The 21,733-nt window shown below is 44.7% G+C and overlaps 1 protein-coding gene across 4 annotated transcripts in view; it reads right to left on the bottom strand.

The window, feature by feature from the left end:
- Positions 1 to 21,733, bottom strand: part of BID (BH3 interacting domain death agonist) — a 33,999-nt gene that overhangs the window by 1,119 nt on the left and 11,147 nt on the right. For 3 of the 4 annotated variants that reach the window (XM_030542875.1, XM_030542898.1, XM_030542884.1), the window contains exons 2-6: positions 7,679 to 7,785; positions 7,060 to 7,128; positions 5,892 to 6,099; positions 4,630 to 4,769; positions 2,325 to 2,537 (exon numbers count right to left, since the gene is read on the bottom strand). In XM_030542875.1, the coding sequence (XP_030398735.1) occupies positions 2,328 to 2,537; positions 4,630 to 4,769; positions 5,892 to 6,099; positions 7,060 to 7,068 (567 nt within the window). In that variant the 5' untranslated portion in view covers positions 7,069 to 7,128; positions 7,679 to 7,785 and the 3' untranslated portion in view covers positions 2,325 to 2,327. Of the gene's footprint in view, positions 1 to 2,324; positions 2,538 to 4,629; positions 4,770 to 5,891; positions 6,100 to 7,059; positions 7,129 to 7,678; positions 7,786 to 11,318; positions 11,456 to 21,733 lie in introns of those variants that run through there. The other variant, XM_030542889.1, reaches the window with a different exon arrangement.

The raw sequence follows: 21,733 nt of genomic DNA, 5'->3' as shown, positions 1-21,733 counted from the left end.
CTAGTCTTAGTGAAATCCCTGTCATTCTTCCCTGAGAGTATGAATGTTTAAGCGTGACTCGAATTTGCCCCTCAACCTACTTATGTTTATAGTCCAGCTGTTTTAATGACCACCACCCCATTTCTGGGTTCATAGCAACATACCTTGTGGCCCTTCTGGGAAACTTATGACTCCACCTGCCAGATTTCTGTCATTCTAAGGCCTGATATACATTTAAAAGTTTTGCCAGCATAAATTTGTTGATTGGGGTGACCCAAAAAAATCATTCCTACTGACACACAGTTGTGTAAGTAAAAAGCTCTAGCACAGATGCAGCTATACTGGCCAAAAAAAAAAAAAAAGAGAGGCCTTTTGCTAGTACAGGTTATTTCATATGAGGAACTGGTATAAGCTATCATCAGTCAGAATTCTTTTGCCAATATGAGCTGGGTCTATACTGGAAAGGGTTTGCTGATATAGCTGCACTGTCTAGTGTAGGCAAGACCTAAGTGTAAGCCAGGGAGCTAAAGGCTGGTTCTCATGGCAGGAGCCGACCCCCCACCCCCAATAATCCCACCCAGACCCCTTCTCTTTCCCACATCTAAGTCTTGGGGATTGGCCAGTTCCCAAGGCAATGCACACCCGGGGAGCTGTTTCTGCAGTATTAACCTGTAGGAACTGGCTCTGTTGCACTCTCTCTAAAATAAGCTGCCCCAAGCAGTGCATTAAAATTTGAGTCACCTAAGAAGTGTCACTCATTTGGCCTTGTGCCACCACTCAAGACAGAAAGGCATTGGTAACCGACTTACTTAACACACCTGCCAGTCAGTTTTCAGACAATTATTGTAGCCAACACAGTCTACACCATTTGCTAAAACAACTATGGTCCAAATCCTGACTCCACTGCAGCCTGAGTAACAGGACTGTGCAGTGAGGATCCCCTCCCCCCAGGCTGAGCAGCTGTTCTGGAGCCATTGCACTATGTCCCATAGCTCATGTGCCCTCCCTATGTTTGTGCAGGAGGACAGAGAAGAGCTTGTAGATCTTAATAATTCCAGAAACTCTACCCCTGCAGACTAGGATGTAGCTCAGCTCTACAATGCAGACAGTGCTGACCACCTCCCAAGGATACTCCATCCCCTTCTGCAGTGAAATGACACTGCTCCCTTTGCTCTCAGGTGCTTCCAAGTCTGCAGACTAGCAGGGGGCAAGTTTGCCCCTGTGTCAATGCACCATCACTGCCAAGGTTTCAAATACCCAGTGGTACACTATGGGCAAATTAGTTATTTAACATCTCCCCTGTCAATTTTGTAAAGGCAGTTCCTTATGTATCAGAGCCCAGCTGCCTTTTCAGTAACAGCTTGGTTTAGTGCTCACTTTCTGTATCTCTAGCTTTGAAAACTCCACCTCCTCAGGACACTTGGACCTCTAACCTCTTAACTACAGATCTTGGCTCACTGTCACTCCAGCTGTGCAGTAGCACCGCAGACAGAAAAGAAGAATGGGGTCTCTATTTACTATTTAAACATTTCCCCATTCTCCTGTTGCTGTAGCTGTCCCGGTGGCACTAAAATTACCTTAACCACTTAGAGTGGCCGTTTCAGGTGGGGAACAGAGAGAGAAGGGGAACCCAGCAGGACAGAAATGGAGGCAGAGACAAGTGGAACATGATCAGAATTGGGGCTGTCTGGGCAACTACCTTCTTTGCCCTGGAGGAACTGATCACTCCTGGGCCCATCCATGCCACGCCCAGGAGAAGCTGCTGTGAGCAACATGTGACTTACTATTCACACCTCCCCTTGCCTAGGGGCAGGGGGCTTGTGGACACACTGTGCTGGAAGAGGTCAACCTTTGGATTTGAACTCAGGGTTGTGAGTTCAATCCTTGAGAGGGCCATTTGGGGAACTGGGGCAAATAATCTGTCTGGGAATTAGTCTTGCTTTGAGCAGGGGGTTGGACTAGATGACCTCCTGAGGTCCCTTCCAACCTAATATTGTATGATCTATGAACTCAGGTGAGCGAGTGGGTGGAGCTGCAAGTTTCTCACACAGCTTCCCCGCAACTCCCCTTGGCCAGACGTATCCCACAACAGTATTAGTACCTAAGCAGAGTGGGACTCCAGCTTCTGCTGCAAAGCCTTAAGTGGCTATAAGGTAGTAAAAAGACACCATTGATTTTATAGGAATATAGATAGCAATTAGAGCTGGAGGGAGCTCTGCTAGAGTACATACAATCCCAGTCCCATCCCCAGCCAGGATTATTTCCTAAACTGCTTTGCCCAGTCCTGAGTTGCCATTTTTCTTGGGAGACTTCCACAGCTTAAGAGACAGTTTGATGATTCTTACTTGTTATCCCAGGTTGATGACGTAATTGTGGAGGTTCTGGTTGATGTAATTCACAGTGGTGTTAAAGACACGGTGTAGAAGGGATGGCATTTTGTTTGCTACTGTTCTGGCTAACACCATTGCTAGCACCAACATGGCTTTCTCCCGCTCCATTTCCAAAGGTACGGTTCTCATGAGTCCCTCCACTGTATTAGACAGACGCCTCATTATTTCCTGAAGAGAGGAGAGAAAAATTACAGTAAATGTCTCTCTAAATATCCTACTACGGACTGTAAGAGTGACAAAACATTCACCCACCCAACTGCCCCAAAATGCTGCTACAATCCCTTCAACTCAGAAGCACACATGGACTCATACTGGGTGGCATTTCCCACCTTGAGTGGCTTTTATGCAACGGGGGTCACCATCAAGAACCGCAGGATTTACACAGGACAGAAGTTACATATAGTGCTGGTAAATTTAAATCTATCTTTACAAACATGGAGTGAGATGTGGTTCCAGCCCTGAAGAGCTTACACCCACATTGCCAGAGCCTGAAAGGTGCTGAGTGCTCTCCCACTGGACTTGGCCCTAGATTAGACAGGACAAAGACCCAGGACAACAGAGCAGGTGATGGAGGGTACTGATGAGAAATTAATCCAAGTGCTGCTCTGGATCAGTGAAAAAATACATATATCCCCAGCAACACAATCTAGATCAGTGGTGGGCAACCTGCAACCTGCGGGCCTCATGTGGCCCATCAGGGTAATCTGACTGCGGGCCGTGAGACATTTTGTGGATGTTGACCGTCTGTAGGCCCGGCCCCCCTCAACCACTGGGAGCTAGGGGGCTGTGCCTACTGACGGTCAACTTCAGCAAAATGTCTCGCAGCCTGCAATCAGATTACCCTGATGGGCCGCACATGGCCCGCAGTTTGCCCGCCACTGATCTAGACGCTGCACAAACTAAGATGCGTAAATACTCTGACTAAGCAATGCACAAAAAGCTTATCTAGTCCCGTGCAAAAAAAGTGCATGTCTCTGCCTCCTATATTGCTGGAGTTTAAAAGTTTTATGCCAAGGTCATAAATTGGAGGTCTAATAAGGTCCTGAGCACTCTCAGCTGCCACTGAAGGTCAGTGGGAATTGTGGCTACTCGGAGTCCTTCAGATTTTATACAACAAGGGGTTTTATGATATAAATAGACAGATTGTTTAAGATAATCCAGCATTGTCTACCACACGCCACTTGCTGAGAGTTTGACTCTGGAGCATAACAGATCACACACTGCATTGCCTGTAACTTGCACAGAGATGCTTGGGAAACATACCCTGGGCAAGAGTGGATGAGCCCAAAATGCCACACTTATCTGAAGATAATGGAGAGCTCCAAGGAGGTGAACAAAACTGACTAGCAGATCTAGACCTAGGTCCTTCTGAGAGGAAGGATGGTTTATGGCTAAAGCACATGAGTGGAGTTGGAAAAGCTGGTCTTTATTCCTTCCTCCAAGGGTTTTCTGCAACACCCAACACTGTAGTATCTAAGGGTTGCTGAGTTTCTGCAACTGATAGTATTACTTAAGCACCAGTGTGCCTACCTGTGTACATGAAACAGCTGAGAGAGTCTTACAGTCTTAACAAATGCACAAGGTTCAGTGTTATCTAAGTCACTTAGGGCACATCTACACCGCAAAAGCCAAACTAAACCAAAAGACCCCACAAATCCACAGCAGCAAGTCTCAGAGCCCTGATCTTCAGGCTAAAATGGTAATGGAGTGGAGATGTTCCTGCTCAGGCTGGAGCCCAGGCTCTGAAACCTGATGATGGGGGTGGCTTTAAGAGCCCAGAATCCAGTCCAAGCAGGAATGTCTACACTGCTATTTTTAGTCCTATAGCTTGAGCCTTAGACAGTTGACTTAGACTCTGAGACTCCCTGCTGTGGGTTTCTTTGCAGTGATTTTTGGCCTGATTTTCAGGAGGTGCTGGGTTCTTGCAACTCCCACTGATGTTAGTGGCCACAGAGTGCTAAGCACATCTGAAAGTCAGGCCTTTACCCTATCTGTGCCTTAGCTTCCCCACTGCAAGATGGGGATGACAACACTGCTGGACCTACCTCTCACGATGTTGTGAAGCTGATGTAATGCTTTTTGGAATCTTTACATGGAAGGTGCATGCAAAGGATGGATTCTTGCCTGGTCATACTGAAAGCAACAAACTACCTAAAACAATAACGCAGGCAACTCTCCATTCTGCTGATCACTTCCAGAGGGATCTGTTACATTTTCATCTTTCTTTAGTTATTGCTAATCAGCTGAATTCCTCACTTACCGCTCTGGACAGATTCTCATTCACAAATTGCAGCACTAGATCATTTACTACTCTCTGATCGATCTCCCTAGCCAACTGGTCCCCGATCTCAGCAAGCTGAGCGCCGATGAGCTGGAAAACGTCCTCATCAAAACCAGAACCTAATTCCAGCAAAATAAAGAGATGGTTTTAAACAGGATTTTGTTCACATACAGACATGACCAAATCTAGGTCCAGTGCAGGTGTTACAACAGGCTCAAGTACCCCAGAAACGCTCTTGCTTTCAACTGCAAGGCACAGCAGCTCTCCCCACAAAGTGTTTGAAACTACTATACGCCCCAGGGATCATTCCACTCATCACTGACATGCAGCCACCTCTGAGGTGGAACACGATAGCCCTGAATGGAGAACTAAATGTCCAGCAGCACTACATAGTAGCTCAGGAGAAATATCTGACCCAAATGATACTGCAGGGAGAATTTAAAATATAGCTACTGAAATGAAATTTGGCCAGGCCACTGCGGTAACATCCTCATCCTGGAGGGTGAAAAAGCCACGTGATCTTTCACAACCATGGCCAGGACCTCTTACATCTCATCTAGAATACAGCATCTCTATTACCAGAGCCACCTCTGACACCATCCTGGGGCATTAGTTCAATACCGATTTGGAGGGCAGAGTGCCACCTACCATAAACACCCGGATTGATCTGAGAGATCACCCATCCAAGAGTAGTTAAGCAGGCTCAGACCTGCTTAGCCTATGAGATGATGAGGTCACAGCCCAAGGTAGTATAGCAATGCCCCTGGGGGCACTACACTGTGGATAACAGTCAGTACTATTCCTGTTGCATTAGCTATCTTTGGATACCATTTCCCCATCACACAGGCAAAGCAAAATGTGGTGAATTTCAGCCCAAATAGCAGACATATGAGTTGTTCCTAGAGTCCCAGTTCTAAACTAGCCAACAGGTGCCAATTATCCAAACACCTTCTAAAACTTAAGGCCTAACAATGGAGTTTGGGGCTCCATTATGGCAAACTGCAAGGGTGTGGAAGAAAAGGCATCTGGGTACTATGGTGAAGAGTGCTCCAGAAATACCTAGACAGGGAAGATAAGCTGCTAAGCATCACCTGTACCTTCTGAACTGAGAAAGTCCAATTTGTTAACATCAAGAGCGACAGCACAGCAATATTCCGCAGAGAAAATACTCCCTGTACCATTCTGCTACAGAAGAGATCAGCTTCAGGACAGTGGGATAAGGGAAGAAGGAGAGTACTTACCTGGCTCACCATTCTGGAACCGGCCACTCCGATTCCCATCGGTCTGAAGCTCCCCATCATCAGACTCAACACAGAGGAAGTCTTTTGGTGAGGAAACCATCACCTGGCTTCTCAGAGAATCCAGCTCTTTGCTGAAATCACAGTTGTGACAGTTCTTCAGAAACGAATACACGAGGATGCACTCCACCTGTACATCGCCACGCAGACCCTAAAAATAAGCCCCAAAAGTCATCATGAATCTGACAGCTAACAAGACACTCCTGCCTGAGAGGACTTTTCCACTACTGTCTCTCTATTGTGGACCTCCTCCAGGAGCCTAAAATAATGTTCACCAAAGAGACTGCATAGTTGCATGACTGCATTCTGATTGTCATGGCTTTGTTTATGTGTAGGACCTACAGAAAGTGCTGCATGTTTTTGTTTTTACTAATCCAGTGGTGGAAGGATTAATTTAAGATGCTCCATGTATTTCAAGCTGCAGTTTAAAACTACCATTTTAAAACATGTACTTACACAAACTCAGACCATAAGCCTGTTACCTTGAATTTGGGAATTGATCAGTTGCTTATATTTATGACAGGAAACAGACTAATGTCCATTTACCTTTTAAAAATAAGCGATGTGAGATATTAACCAGGGGAGGGTTCTCACCCCCCAAAAATACAGACTCTTCAAAAGTTAAGAGCACATCTTTCATCTCACTGTTTGACTGGGACCCTGACAAAGTCAATAATGACCATGTTCAGCTAGCGTCAGAAAGAGAGCAGGCAGCTTGAGTCTGATGTCAGATATGCAGGCACACCCATCCACACAGACTGGGGAATGAGCTGCCTGTATGGGTGGCAGCATGTTGGCAGAAAGTCCAAGCTGTACAGAAACATGGTGCCTGCATACCCAAACTTGCACAGGGACTAGGAACCAAAATGAGTTCAGACTGAGTATCCCCCAAATTATTAAATGTTAAATAATACACTTTTTTTGGCCTATATTTTAAAAAGTGACTAAAGTTGAGCACCCAAAATCACTAGATACCTCAAAAGAGGCCTGATTTTCAGAGGGTCAGGGCAGAGGGAAATCACACTCCTTAAGCTGGGCACACAAGATCACCAGTCACTTCTGAAAATTTAAACTTACGGCATTTTGAAACATAAAACCTTTTGGAACTAACCTGATCCATGCTGGCTGCTGGGCTGGTGCAGTTGTGTTATCCTTAGCTTTCAACGCACGAGTCCTTTCCCTGCAAGGGAACAAAAGGAAGATGCCAACGAACCTGCAAGCCACTTTGTCCCAGAGATTCTCTTTGATAATCCAGCCCTGCTTTGCGCAGCATGGGCCTTCCCCAGGAACACATGCTTGGTGATTTGGCAGTCATAGGGACCACTGTGAAAACTGGACCAGATGAGCAAGTAGGCCCTTTTTTAGGAGTGAAGAGGGGTGGGATAGGAGGTCACAATGCTTCCCCTCATTGGTAGCTCCGCCTTCCTGCTTTATGAATAGGCATGATAATAGAGAGGCCTGGGGGCTGACAATCACCATGACAGCAAGAGACCTAGAAAGGAACAGGGGCTTTTAGAGTCAGGGCGTTCTGCCTTAGCTGGGGTCAGCTGTTGGAATGGAGAGCAAGTTTAGCTCCAAGTGGACCTCTGGCCTGGCTAGTGAAGGATCCAAGATGTCCTGATCATAGGCACTGACTCTGGGGGTGCTCCGGGGTTGGCAGTGTGTTAGGTGTCAGCACCTAACACACTGCCTGCCCCCTAGGTGTACAGGAAATAACCCAGTTCAAGTACCTGGTGTTGTTGAGAGTCAAGCTGTTTGTGTCCTGGCAAAGGCCTCCAATCACGTTTAATAAAAGCTCCTTAGCATAGCCATGCCACTGCTACAACTCAGGGAGAACCTAGAGGGAGAACATAAGAAATCAGTCACAAACAAACTGTCTTCAGGAAAAACAATGAAGAGTCCTTAAGAGACTAACGAATGTATCTGAGCATACTCTTTTGTGGGCCAAAACTCACTTCATCAGATGCATGGAGTGAAAAAAAAAAACCAAAACAGTAAGCAGAATGTGAAGTATCCATGGTTACTTGTCGCTTAGTAAGCAGAATATATATTATAGCCCATTAAAAGATGGGAGTTGCCTTACCAAGTGAGGGGTCAGTGTTAACAAGGCCAATTCAGTTAAAGCAGAAGTGGCCTATTCTCAACAGTTGACAAGAGGGGTGAATATCAAGGGAGGGAAAATCACTTTTGTAGTGCTAACGAGGCCAATGCAATCAAGGTGGCCCATTTCCAACAGTTGACAAGAAGGTGTGAGTCTCTGCAGAGGGAAAATTACTTTTTGTAGTGACCCATCCACTCCCAGTTTTTATTCAGGCCTAATTTGATGGTGTCCAGTTTGCAAATTAATTCCAGTTCTGCAGTTTCTCGTTGGAGTCTGTTTTTGAAGTTTTTGTTGTTGAAGAATTGCCATTTTTAAGTCTGTTATTGAGCGTCCAGGGAGATTGAAGTGTTCTCCTATTGGTTTTTGAATGTTACAATTCTTGAGAATTTTAGACAGGCAGCCTCACAAATGCATGGAGCTCCCTCTGCTGGAACAGGAGGGGCTTCTACTTAGTTTTTTGAAGGCATGTAGTTCAGTTGAATAGTGCCAAACACAGAGCTCTGAACTCTGCTCTCTGTCCAAAGAGCCGATACTGTGTGGACTTCAGTGTTGCAAGCTGGCCCCACATCCCAGCCCATGTACACCAAACCTGACCTGAATAGGCCCAGCTGTAAGGAGAGACAGGAGTTTCATCTCCATCTCCAACTCCAACTCCACTAACTCCTTGATCTCTGTGCTGAGGGTGCCAGCTGCAGTGGTGTTTGTTGGTTTGTGTTTGTTTTGCAATGTGGACACCAGCTCACCCAGGATGGGCTGAGAGCACCAAGACACTTCTGATGCGATCTTTCAGTCACCACTGACCGGAACTAGCTTTAAACTTTGCGCCACTCCATAGCACACTCTCACATCTGTCTTGGCCCCTGTTGGAGCAGTTTACAGTGGTGACCAAAACTCTGCTTTAAAATGACTCAGAGTGCAGGTGGAAAAGTGGAAGTGAAAAAAAGCAGAAACTTACAAACTTCAAGCTCAGATGCAAGCCACAAGGAGATACAAATTGTTCAGGAAAGAAAAGGTATTTCCCAGCTTTTTGGAGGGTTTTTACAGATTTGTGATTTCAAACAAACAAAAAACCCCACATACAAATACTTGGGCAGCAGTTTTTTTATCCATGATCTCTCAGAATTTACTTGGTTCCATCTAACAGCCACACATTAACCAATTAGATCTTGGAAAAAATTGGGGCCCTGCATCAGACCATTGGTCCATCTAGTTCAACACCCTGTCTTTGTCAGTGATCCACAACATATGTGATGTAAAATGTGATATAATGTACCAGACCAGCTGTGGTATGGAGGAGGCAAAAAGACTTCCTTTCTATTCTCCTCCTGATACCAGAGAAAACTCCCCAGACTCCATTTTGTACCTCTGGCTTCCATTTTAAATAAGCAAGAGGCACTCCATGATAAAGCGAAAGCTGCAGGTCACACAGACTAAAAATAAAATTGGTGGGAAAACCAAAGTAGGAGAAAGGTCAGCAGATCATAACTATGAGGTAAACAACAATTGCAGGCTAAAAAGAGAACTAATAGTTTGGAATGATTGGCAGTTGGCATGCACCCAAGAAAGATCTGACAGGAAGATATCAACAGAAGTGTCTAGAAAGTTCTGACAGGACAGTATAAAAGTCAGTGTGTCTCAGTAGGCAACTGACATGAGGAGGGAAGAGCTGAAGAAGCAGAGACCTGAGACCTGAAAGACAAGCAGCAGCACCACCACTACCACCAGAGAGAATCCTGTCAATAGAGCAAAGTCAGCAGACAAAATAAGCTTGCCAGTCAAAGTTATAGTCGTAGTATAGGATAGCACAGTGTTAGTGTGTGTGTTAATAAAGATGTATGTATGTGCATGTGTTGATTGTGAAGAAAATGTTTATATGTAAGACCTAAAGAACCGTTATCAATTGCTGTCAGCATCCTGCAGCAGACTGGCCATCGGAAACAGGGGGCAGCCACTTCAGAACATTTCAAACCACAAGGCAATATGGTTTGGGGTGCTCTTTGACTTGCTGTAAGGGAATTTGCACCAATACAAAGGTGCCAGATTTTGGAAAGAACACTGTTTTGTGCCAATCATTTATCAGAAGGTTGTATCCATGTCCTCCAGGTATTTCCTTAGCCACCCTGGAAACCCAGACCTTAGGAAAACAGGTTGGTTAATAAGTGGGCTGTTTTGAGGGAACCCTTGGTAAACCCAGGACAGAGTGATAAGTGAGCTATTCTAGGGGCACCTTAATTCTATTTTCGAGATCCTGCAACAGGTTGTTTGATCACCCTTTTCTTAGGCCTTGTCTTCAGTACAAAAAAGCAGGTTGTTAACTTGAGGTAAAATCCTAATAAAGACAAGGCAGTCTGTAGTTTTCACACAACCTAGCAGGTAGAGGTAAAGCCTGGGCTCCCCCATAGTCTTTAATTTGACTCGCTAATTTGTGTGGAAACTACAAATTACATAATCTTCATGAGGATTTTACTTCGTGTTAGTTAACTTGAGATAAGAACACATCTCTTTTTTTACATGAAGGAAGACTTGTATATATTCTCCTCCCCTGGACAGTCGCTATGGAAAAGGACAAACGGACACAAATCAGATATTAGGAATGGCAATATACAAAAACCTGTAGGAGAACACTTCAACCTCTCTGGCCACACTATAGCAGACCTTAAGGTGGCCATCCTGCAGCAAAAAAACTTCAGGACCAGACTTCAAAGAGAAACTGCTGAGCTTCAGTTCATCTGCAAATTTGACACCATCAGCTCAGGATTAAACAAAGACTGTGAATGGCTTGCCAATTACAGAACCAGTTTCTCCTCCCTTGGTTTTCACACCTCAACTGCTAGAACAGGGCCTCATCTTCCCTGATTGAACTACCTCATTATCTCCAGCTTCCCTGCATATATATACCTGCCCCTGGAAATTTCCACTACATGCATCTGACGAAGTGGGTATTCACCCACGAAAGCTCATGCTCCAAAATGTCTGTTAGTCTATAAGGTGCCACAGGACTCTCTGCTGCTTTTACAGATACAGACTAACACGGCTACCCCTCTGACACTCTCCTCCAGTGATGGCCCACCCCACTACTAAAGGGCTAAAGTTAATAATGCCATGCTAAAAAGGCTGTAATTAATGTCCCTAAACACTTTCTCAACTTTAATGTACACTGCATCATCATGATAGGGTGGTGGGGTTTTTTGGGGGTGGGGTGAGGTGGGTGAGTGCTGTGGTTTAAGCTAAGAATATGGAAAGACAGTCCTGTGTGACTGCCTATTTACCATAAGGCTCGTCTTCACTGCAGAAGTAACCTGGCCTCTTACTCAGTTGTTGCCCGTATCCTGATTCCTGTCCACGCATAAAAATCACCCTACATCAGAGGGAAAATCTCAGCTTTCAAGTGGTATCAAGCAATTTCTACATCTGCTGTTCTGCAACATAATGGAAATAGTTAAAAACCATAGTGGAGTTGAATTGTGGGGGAAAAGCAAAAGGGTAACCCAAATGATGTGTTTTAAAAGCATGGGTGTCATATTTATCTTCATATGTTCTTATATATTAATAAAAATAATACATTCAGCAAAACAAAGGCTAATATCTGTAACTCTGCTGTGGTCCCTGCTCCCTGGAAAGCTTGCTGCTGCATGGTTAGACAAGCACAGACATACAGGGCTGGAAGGGACCTCAAGAGGTCATCTAGTCCATCCCCCCTTGGAGGGATAGGACCTAATGAAGCTAGACCAGGGGTAGGCAATCTATGACGCGGGTGCCGAAGGTGGCACATGAGGTGATTTTCAGTGGCACTCACACTGCCCGGATCCTGGCCACCAGTCTGAGGGGGGGCTCTGCATTTTAATTTAATTTTAAATGAAGCTTCTTAAACATTTAAAAAACCTTATTTACTTTACATACAACAACATTTTAGTTATATATTATAGACTTATAGAAAGAGACCTTCTAAAAACGTTAAAATGTATTACTGGCACACGAGACCTTAAATTAGAGTGACTAAATGAAGACTCCGCACACCACTTCTGAAAGGTTGCTGACCCCGAGTGAGACCATCCCTGACAAGTGTTTGTCCAACCTATTCATAAAACCCTTCAGTGATGGGGATTCCACAACCTCCCTTGGAAGCCTGTTCCATGCTTACCCACCCTTATAGTTAGAAAGGATTTCCTAATAGCCAATCTAAATCTCCCTTGCTACAAACTAAGATGATTACTAGTTATCCTACCCTTGATGGACAATTGATCACCATCCTCTTTATAACCACTATTTAGGTATATGAAGACTTTTATCTCTCCATCTCAGCCTCCTGTTCTCTAGACTAAACATGTTCAATTCTTTCAGCCTTTCCTCAGATGCTCGGTTGTCTAAACCTATCATCATTTCCGTTGCTCTCCTCTGGACTCGCTCCAATTTTGCCACATCTTTCTTAAAGTGTGGCAATCAGAACTGGATACAGTACTCCAACTGAGGCCTCACCAGCATTGAAGAGAGCAGGACAATTACCTCCCATGTCTTACCTAATGTAGCCAGGAAAGAACTAAACAACTGCTTTATTCCAGGTATTGCAAAAAAGAGGCTTGTAATTCAGAGTCTCACTAGTATAAACACATACTCTTAATATGTTCCAGCGACGGCTAGCTAACTCTCATCACCATGTTTCCCCTATATGCATTGTACCCCAACTTATTCAAATGCCTTAAGGAACCATTTGAAACATTTGAATAAATTGTTTTAGATAAACAAACTTCACCTTCTATATGAATTTCACACAGAAGGGCGGAAATAATGTAAGTGCATAACAGCTCTGGCATTGTTTGGACATGACTCATCATATCCTAGGGCTGTCATTTCCAGCTCACGTATGCACACTGGGGTGACTAGATGAGAGTTAGCGCGAGTATAAACAGTAGTGTAGCTGTGGTAGCATGGGCAGTGGCAGCACTACTCAGTCACGCCAAGTGCAACCTTGCCTGAACCCTGTGGATATGTACTCAAGATGGCTTACTTGTGCTACCACTGCCCATGCTATTGTGGTTGCACTACTACTCATACTCATGCTAACTCTCCATCAAGCTAGCATGAGTATGTGTATATGCAAGCTGGGAATCGCACTCCTAGCTCTGCGTGTAAAGGTAGCCTAAGAAAAAATACTAAATATACCAATAAGCAACTCTAGGGGTTTTCGTTACTAGTCTATCAGGACACACCTCACATGTTTCGGATGACCAAGGTGTGGACCAATTATATAATGCACTTAGAGTTTAGGGCCAAGATTTTTAAAAGTGATTAGTGATGGAGTGTGCCTCAATTATTGGACATCCCACTTGCGATAGCTTAATGAGGTCTGATTTTCAGAGGGTGGGTGATCAGGGCTTTTTGAAAAATCAGACTCCTTTAAGGAGTCTCACTGAACCCCTAAAAAAAAAAAAATGCAGCCAAGATGAGTCACTAAACATTTGAAAATCTTGGCTCAGATCATTAGTTTTAGATGTATTTAAACTTTTAAAGAGACTTAATTGTATTTCATCCTTGCACTAAGGAAAACAGTTTGTGGTAGAAAAATATGAAAAAAAAAATAGTAGGGAAAAGACCATAAACTCCCTTTCTGCTTTGGATGTTGATTTATTAGCTATATAATTATATTATATTACTCCTTTTATTTAGGAAACCTGAGCTCATTAGGCCCCACTCCCTAAGCCTGCCTGCCTGCCCTTAAGAAGCAGTTTGCGGAACAACAGTGAAGTTTCAATTCACTTTCTACTGAAAATAAATCTCCACTGGGAGCAATTCAATACTCCCAATTATTTATTTAAACACGTGAATTTAAAATGGTCAGTGGCCACAAATTGCTTCTGAGAGGCAGGGAGACATTTAAAAGTCAGTCACTTTAATTCCTTTTGGTCTTCACTCCCTCTCCCTTCATGGCACCTTTAAAAACTCATCTTGTTAATTTAAATGCAGAATTGGGAGTCTTAAACCAGGTCTCAGTTCAGTTACGAGCAGCTTGTCTAGTGCTGCCTGTGACTGCAGGTTGGTAGGCTGGAGCCGTTTCCCTTTGAAGCCCCCCTGCTAGAGTCTCAGTGCATAAAAATCACGCATATCCATTCAGCCTCAGTTAGCATCCTCGCAAAAACATATCGCTGTTCTTTCAGATATACATTCCAGAATCTGTGAGAGCTCTGCTCCTAGCCCACAGTCTGAAGCATCTGTAGTTGGCAGTGCAGAGAAACACTGTAGAACAAAGGAAGTGCTAGGCTTCTGTTTTCCTGTAGTATCCAGCAGCCCCAATCACAGACCAGAACCCTGTTGTGCTAAGTGCTGTACAAACACAGAACAGAGAGATGGCTCCAAAACTGCTTAGCAATCAGTTCTTCAAAATAAGACTAGGCAGCATTGTCCAGAGAAAGCTAGTTACCAGGTAATTATGGCTCACAATCGTGGCATGACTTGGGAATAAACTTGGCAACATCAGCAGGTAAGTCCCAGAAAAGACTAGAAGGTGGACATATTTTTGGTGATGTGGACATGTGAGTGACTGCTACAATCTGGTGCAGATCAGGCCTCACGCAGTTCAAAAGATGTGCCTCTGTCTAAAGCAGCAGTTGGAAAAAAATCACTTGCAAACCAGCCTTGCCTAAATCTTTAGGCACAAGTCTAACAATTTCTTCATGTTGTGCTGGGCTGTCTCTGCACAATAAGGACTGCATCCTGCATTGTTTAAGTCAACGGGAGTTTTGCAGTTAGTGGGACTAGGATCAGGCCCTGTATTCACCCAAACAACACTGGATCCCAGACTAGCCTTTCAAAATCTAGCCATGGCCCCCTGGAAAGCATTAGGTGCAGATTCAAGATAGTAAAGGTAGGTAACACAACTAGAGTTGCTGATAGCTTCAACACTTGAAAGAACCTAGCAAACCTCGGGTGATGGGATCTTTTGATATAGGAGCTCTAGACATCCAAGACAGTGATGCTTACCTCCTCCTGGCAACAGATGGCTGCCAGAGCTGCCTTACTCCCATCAAGCCACACAAACAGCTGGTCTTAGCTTGTAACCCCTGAAGGACAGCTTCCATCACAAACAAAAGCAATTATCAATCTCTGCTGCACAAAGGCCACATCCCTGGTGTTATTTTATTCCCCACTTCCTATGCAGTTGCCCAGCCCTGTGGCTGACTCGGTGCCATGTGCCGCAGAAACTTGAAGGAGTGTGTGTGTTAAATAAATATTATCCCTGCATAAGACTGAGGAAGAAATGCATCCAGCAACAACCTGTTACTTTAGAAAGATACGAGGTCCACTGCATGAATCCAGGTGGCAGTTTCCACAATACAGAATTCTGCAGATGCACAGTTGTCACCATGATACTTAACACAAACAACTCCAACAGGAGCTCTCTCTGGGTCTCCCAATGTGTTAGCATCGGTTTGGAATGCAATTTTTGCAGGGCAAGGACCAAGGGCATGACTACGCTTGCAGATGTAGAGCACTTTGAGTTAAACCAGCCTTCGGAGGGCGCAGTAGAGAAGGCGCCGCAGTCTGTCCACACTGACAGCTTCAAGCGCACTGGCATGGCCACATTTGTGGCACTTGCAGTGGCATTGGGAGCGGTGCATTATGGGCAGCTATCCCAGCATGCAAGTGACTGCAACATGCTTTTCAAATGGGGGTGGAGTGGGGTGTGACAGGGAAGTCTGTTGTGTGTATGGGGGGAGGGGGGGTTGGGGGGGCTGAGAGCATGTCAGCATGCTGTCCTGTAAGTTCAGACAGCAGCAGACCCCCTTCCCTCCGACCTCTCTCTCTCTCACACAGCATTCCACACTAATGGTTGCTTTGTCTTGGAGCATATAAGCAGCCAGCTGTCAGAAATGGAGCTTTCAAAGGGCATATCTGCATTCCTGCAGCGACTCAAAACTATGACAAGAGTGGCCACTTGACTTAAGGGGATTATGGGACGTTTCTGGAGGCCGATCAGAGCACAGTAATGCAACAGCCCATTCACACTAGCACCGCAGCGCTCCAGTGGGGGCGCATCAAACATTATTCCACTCGCCGAGGTGGAGTATGAGGAGAGCTGTAGTTGCGGAGTCAGAGCGCTCTACATGCCTTGCCAGTGTGGATGGGTAGTGAGCTAGGGCCTCCGGGGCTGCTTTAATGCGCTCTAACTCGCAAGTATAGCCAAACCACAAGTCTCCTGTTTTTAGCAGCTCCGTGCAGTGTCGGCACTTTTAAGTGCTCCCCAGTGCAGAAGATTATTTCCTTTGTGTAAGTGTGGAGCAGGTTAGACTCTAAATCCAGGAGTGTAGAGCTGACTGTGCAGGCTGCCTGTGGCAACACAGCAAAGCAGTAATGAAGGGAGTGAGGTGAACCACAGTTATCTACACAGTAATGTCACACACACCAATTCAGAAATTAGAACTGTGGCCAAGTGTCCTGCCAGACCATATTGAGAACCTCCTTTGTCTAATGAACTATGCTGTGCAACTGGACACGTGCAGGAGAGACACAATGAAATCATAAGGGAAGTAACTGCTGTATACTGTACTTATGAGATATGTGGGGGCCAATTCTGTCTTGGGCTCTGATAGTGCATCGATGTGAAAGAGCTGCGAAAGAAAGGTCATAAATTGCCCCTATGCTGCTCCCCTTGCAGCCCCAGCAAAACAGAAGGAAAGTAGCACAATGCTGAGAGCTACAGAAGTTCTCAGCTGCTGTGCAACCCATAGGCAGCCCTGGGGAAGTTTGCCCTCAATTAACGTATTTCCCCAGGGGCTTTGCAGCAGCCCATAATTTAGATCAGGGGTCGGCAACCTTTCAGAAGTGGTGTGCTGAGTCTTCATTTATTCACTCAGATTTAAGGTTTTGCGTGCCAGTAATATATTTTAATGTTTTTAGAAGGCCTCTTTCTATAAGTCTATAATATATAACTAAACTATTGTTGAATGTAAAGTAAATAAGATTTTTAAAATGTTTAAGACGCTTCATTTAAAATTAAATTAAAATGCAGAGCTGCCTGGACCGGTGGCCAGGATCAGGGCAGTGCGAGTGCCACTGAAAATCAGCTCGCGTGCCGCCTTCAGCACCCATGCCATAGGTTGCCTACCCCTGATTTAGATAGTTAAAAACTGTCATACAAAGCCACTTTCATCCACTCTACTCCAGGGCCACACCTTCTGTGCTCAAGTATCAGGGGGGTAGTCGTGTTAGTCTGGATCTGTAAAAAATGACAAGGAGTCCTATGGCACCTTATAGACTAACAGACATGGGTATTCATCCACGAAAGCTTATGTTCCAATACGTCTGTTAGCCCATAAGGTGCCACAGGACTCCTTGTCACCTTCTGTACTGTATCTCTTAAAACGCTCAACACAGAATCTGTATCATGAGCTGTATATATCTGTTCATCAGCATTTCACCCACTCCTCCTATGCAGATCTGCAGATTACACTATTAGAGAATTAATTGGCCATATATGATCTTCAATCTTGTCAGCAATTATTTTAGCCTCAGCTATACCAGGTTCTTTTTCTAGCCAAACAACTACACTTTCCAGCACTAGTCACTCACGCATGCATGGTATGGATAATTTAAGGCAGTTTGTAGAGGGAACATCTGAGATACAACATATACAAACGGGAACATCTGAGATACAACACATACAAACAGAGAAACAATCCCCTGGATAGAAACAATGTATCAGTCAGGAACATCAGCTGCTTTTTTTGTGCACTGTCAAGATGCTTATCTTTCTACAGCCTCTTTCACTTCAGCATGAAGAAGTTCTCTAGAATGGAAACTGCAATAGCCTGTAAGTCATCAGGAAGGGGAAGTGCACGAAGTGCACGTTGGCCTTCCATTGCCAGCCAGGGTCAGAGCTAAGCTCACTGCCTGGCAACAGGGATGTCGCCATCGTTAACAAGAATGAAACTTAGCTCTTATCTAGCACTTTTCATCTGTAAACCTTAAAGTTCTTTAGGGAGAAAGGGAAGTATCACCCCCATTTTATAAATGGGGGAAACATAAGGGAAGTGACTTGCCCAAAGTCACCTAGAAGGTCAGCAGCAAAGCCAAGAACAGACCCCATCTCTCTGGAGCCCTACTTGCTGGACCCCGAAAGCAATCCACAAATATATGGAGAGTGATTTGCATAACAAGCACCATAGGCTCAGCCATCAGGGCAAGAAAGATTGCTGAGGAGAGGAGAAAAGTCAGTGGGAGCATAGCCATCCTCACTGCCAAAGTGTTACATGCCTGAATTCGGAGCGAGCTAACAGGTTCTTTATTCCAAGGACTTCTAACTAACATCAGGGACTACTTCGGATACATACACTCATGCATGTCAACATCAGCAAACTGAACGCCATCCATCACCAAGGCACTGGAGTGCCATGCTGCTTTGGCTGTCGGAAGCAGTCCCTGTCCCATGTTCAAGAGGCGCTACAATGTCCCAAAATAACCAGGAGAAAATATCAGACTTCTTCCCCACCTCCACAAGAAAATTCAAATTTACATAAAGATCACAAGCTCCTAAGTCAAGCTGGCATTTTTGAAAATCACACCTCTAGATGTCTAAATGTGGACGTAGGAGCCTAATTTTAGGTACCTCTTTTTTCAAATCTTGGCTCAAATCTGATATTTTGCTTAAGTTCACTTCATAGGGCCCCTTTTGAATGTGCAAAGAGGAGCAGCCTTTGCAGCTGGGGCACCTCAGACTTTGCATGGAGAAAGGATCAAGGTAGAGCCCTGTGTGGGACTTTACATGTAGAGTTGTGCAGTGGGTCTGGGATCCCATGGGTTCCACAGGACCTGCTGCTATAATAACGAGAGTGGAATTAAAGAATAATCCTATGCAGGGCCCTAGATCACAGCAGAGGTGCATATAACTTTTATTTAAGTTTCACAGATGCAGCTAGTGATTTAATAAAGCACAATATTGAGGCAGTTATTTTAATAAATGGAGTGACACTGGTGTTTATATGGTCCCCCCTCTCTGAACCTGCTACTGATAGAAGAACATATAGGCAAACTAATATAGTGCCTACAAGGCCATCAGAGTTTGCCTAGCACCGGTCTAGGACCAATGATCCCAAAGAAAAAGATTTGATCCCAGCTTAAGGAAAGAGGAAGGAACAGAGACAGGACACCCCCAGCCTAGAAGCAGGAGGTAAAGGATAGGTGGAGTGTGGGCAGAGACAATTATTCTGTGCATTTGTACCTGTGTTGCTTTGCGACACTAAGAACATAAAAGCAGCCATACTGGGTCAGACCAAAGGTCCATCTAGCCCAGTATCCTGTCTTCTGACAGTGGCCAATGCCAGGGATTCCTGAAAGAATGAACAGAACAGGTAATTGAGTGATCCATCCCATCACTCACTCACCGTTTCTGGCAATCAGAAGGTAGATTCACACAGAGCATGGGGTTGCATCCCTGATCATCTTGGCTAATAACAATTGATGGACCTATCTTCCATGAACTTACCTAGTTCTTTTTTGAATCTTGTTATAGTTTTGGCCTTCACATCCCTTAACAACGAGTTCCACATTGTGTCAATGGACTGCTGCAATCTAGTTAATATTACAGTTATTGGCTTGAAATACAGTGATATTGAGCACCCCAGCTCCCATTCACTTCCAAGGCCGCTACAGGTACCCATAATCTTCGAAATTCAGGCCACTAAATACTGCATTTTTCATACACACACCTCAGAGATTCAAAAGATGGCTAGGCATCATCTTCATTTTATAGATGGGTAAACTGAGGCACCAAAAAGTACAGCAAGTGACTTGAGGTCATAGCAGGTGACTTAGCTGGGAATAGAACCCAGATCTCCTAAACCCCAGTAATATGCTTTATTCACTGGGCCATTTGGGAGATCACCCCTCAGTTAAAAAAAGTTTTGGCAAATCCTCTCTCTGAAGCCTGCTTTAACTCCAGGCATACACTCTATTTTAGTATTGACAGCCTATGGGTTCTCTCGCACATTTACCCAGAAAAGTTATCTATTGTCTCTTGGAAGCACTGGGCTGGAAAGGTGTGAGGGATTCTATTCCATATCATCACTTGTCCACAGTCACTGAGCAGGAGACCATCAGACCCAGAGAAGGTGTGAAACTAAGGTCCTCCTTGCCTGACTCTGCTGACTTACAGTCCCCAGGGCACTTATCAGAACCTGAAGGTAGATTTTGCCAGAAGAGCTAGGCCAACATTCTGCCATTCCTAGCAGCCATGCCCTCTGGCTTAGGTTACCATCAGATCATATATCTGGGAAAGAATATCTGGCCCAGATCCATACAGAAACACTAGAGATATCTCGAATGCTTTCTAAAGGAACAGCTATAGAAAAAGCCTGGTATGCTTAGCTCATAATGTGAACATCTGAATGCTGAAACAATCTGGATCATCCAAAGCGCATATGTTAGGAGAGAGAATTTTTTAGGGGGATATGATCAAAGCAGCCTACTGAAATAAAGCTTGCAGAGGCCTGATCAGCTTCTCCACAGTTCAGTGTGCACAGTAATTCCCTATCAAGAGAACCAAACTCCAGCCAGTTGGTCAGCAGAATTATTCAAGCTGGATCTGCCCGCCTGTCTAGAATCAGAATCATTCACCACAGATTGTGTTCATGTCTGAAACCCCTCTGCTTGTTCAGAGACACAGAAGTCACATTGCAGACGGTGTTCATGTTTCCAGACCAGTCATCTCCACATCTGGCAGCTTCTCTGAAACATGAGCTTTCATTTTAAATGTTTCCATGACACTTTTCCCAAATACTAATGCAGTATAATTATAAACCTCCTAAGAGCTAACACACCACTTCCTTCAGGTAGGAAATGATCTATTAGTATGGACAAGTCAACAAGATGTTCCATACATGGAAAAAGAAAGATTCGCCCTTTGTTTAACCTACATATACTGTGCGGTAGGAAAACCTAGTGCCTTGCTGGCCTGTCTCTAGTCCTGTTTTGCAACAATCCCTCCTCCCCCCCCCCACACACACCCCAAAAATAAAAGTTTAACAAGGGTGCCAAATAAATTCAAAGGCCAAAATGATCAAGAGTGATTCATAATTTTGGGAGCATGACTTGACACACCTTAAAGGGCCCTGATTTTCAGAGGGTGGGTGCTCAGCACTTCCTGGAAATCAGGCCTCTTTAAAGTGCCTCAAGTTGGGCACCCAAAAATTGAGTCATCCAAAATCGCTAGTGACTTTTGACAGTCTTGACTATTTAGCTGTCTCCCTCGACTTATGCCTTCTTGGGGACGGGGGAGGAGCATCTCTTTCAAACTGCTTTAGACAAGAATTTACAAATGGGGAAATCTCTGGCTTCCAAAGAACTGACCCAGGAGGTTTGCTGTCTGACTCAGGGGATTACTTGGTTGGGTTTTTGAGGAACATCTTCCTAGAATCTGCATCTGTTATGGCTATGGCAACAGGCAGATTTTCATATAGTTACGCAACATAACACACACTACTTCTCCCTCCCTCCCTATATTCCAGCTGACATTGCTACAGACTCAGTGGAAGCAGCTTCCCTCTCCCCCAACTAAGAGGCAGAGAATGACGTGGTAATCTAAAGTCTAGGTTCACTAGGGAGGAAACATGACTGTACATAAAAGACCCAGATGGCATTTCACTTTCAGATTCTACTTGTCAGTGTCAGGAAATGCAAACAGCTTCTGAGCACT

This window comes from Gopherus evgoodei, chromosome 1 (genome assembly GCF_007399415.2).
Source record: "Gopherus evgoodei ecotype Sinaloan lineage chromosome 1, rGopEvg1_v1.p, whole genome shotgun sequence".
Lineage (NCBI taxonomy): Eukaryota > Metazoa > Chordata > Testudines > Testudinidae > Gopherus > Gopherus evgoodei.
This window is presented reverse-complemented; position numbering and strand designations above follow the sequence as displayed.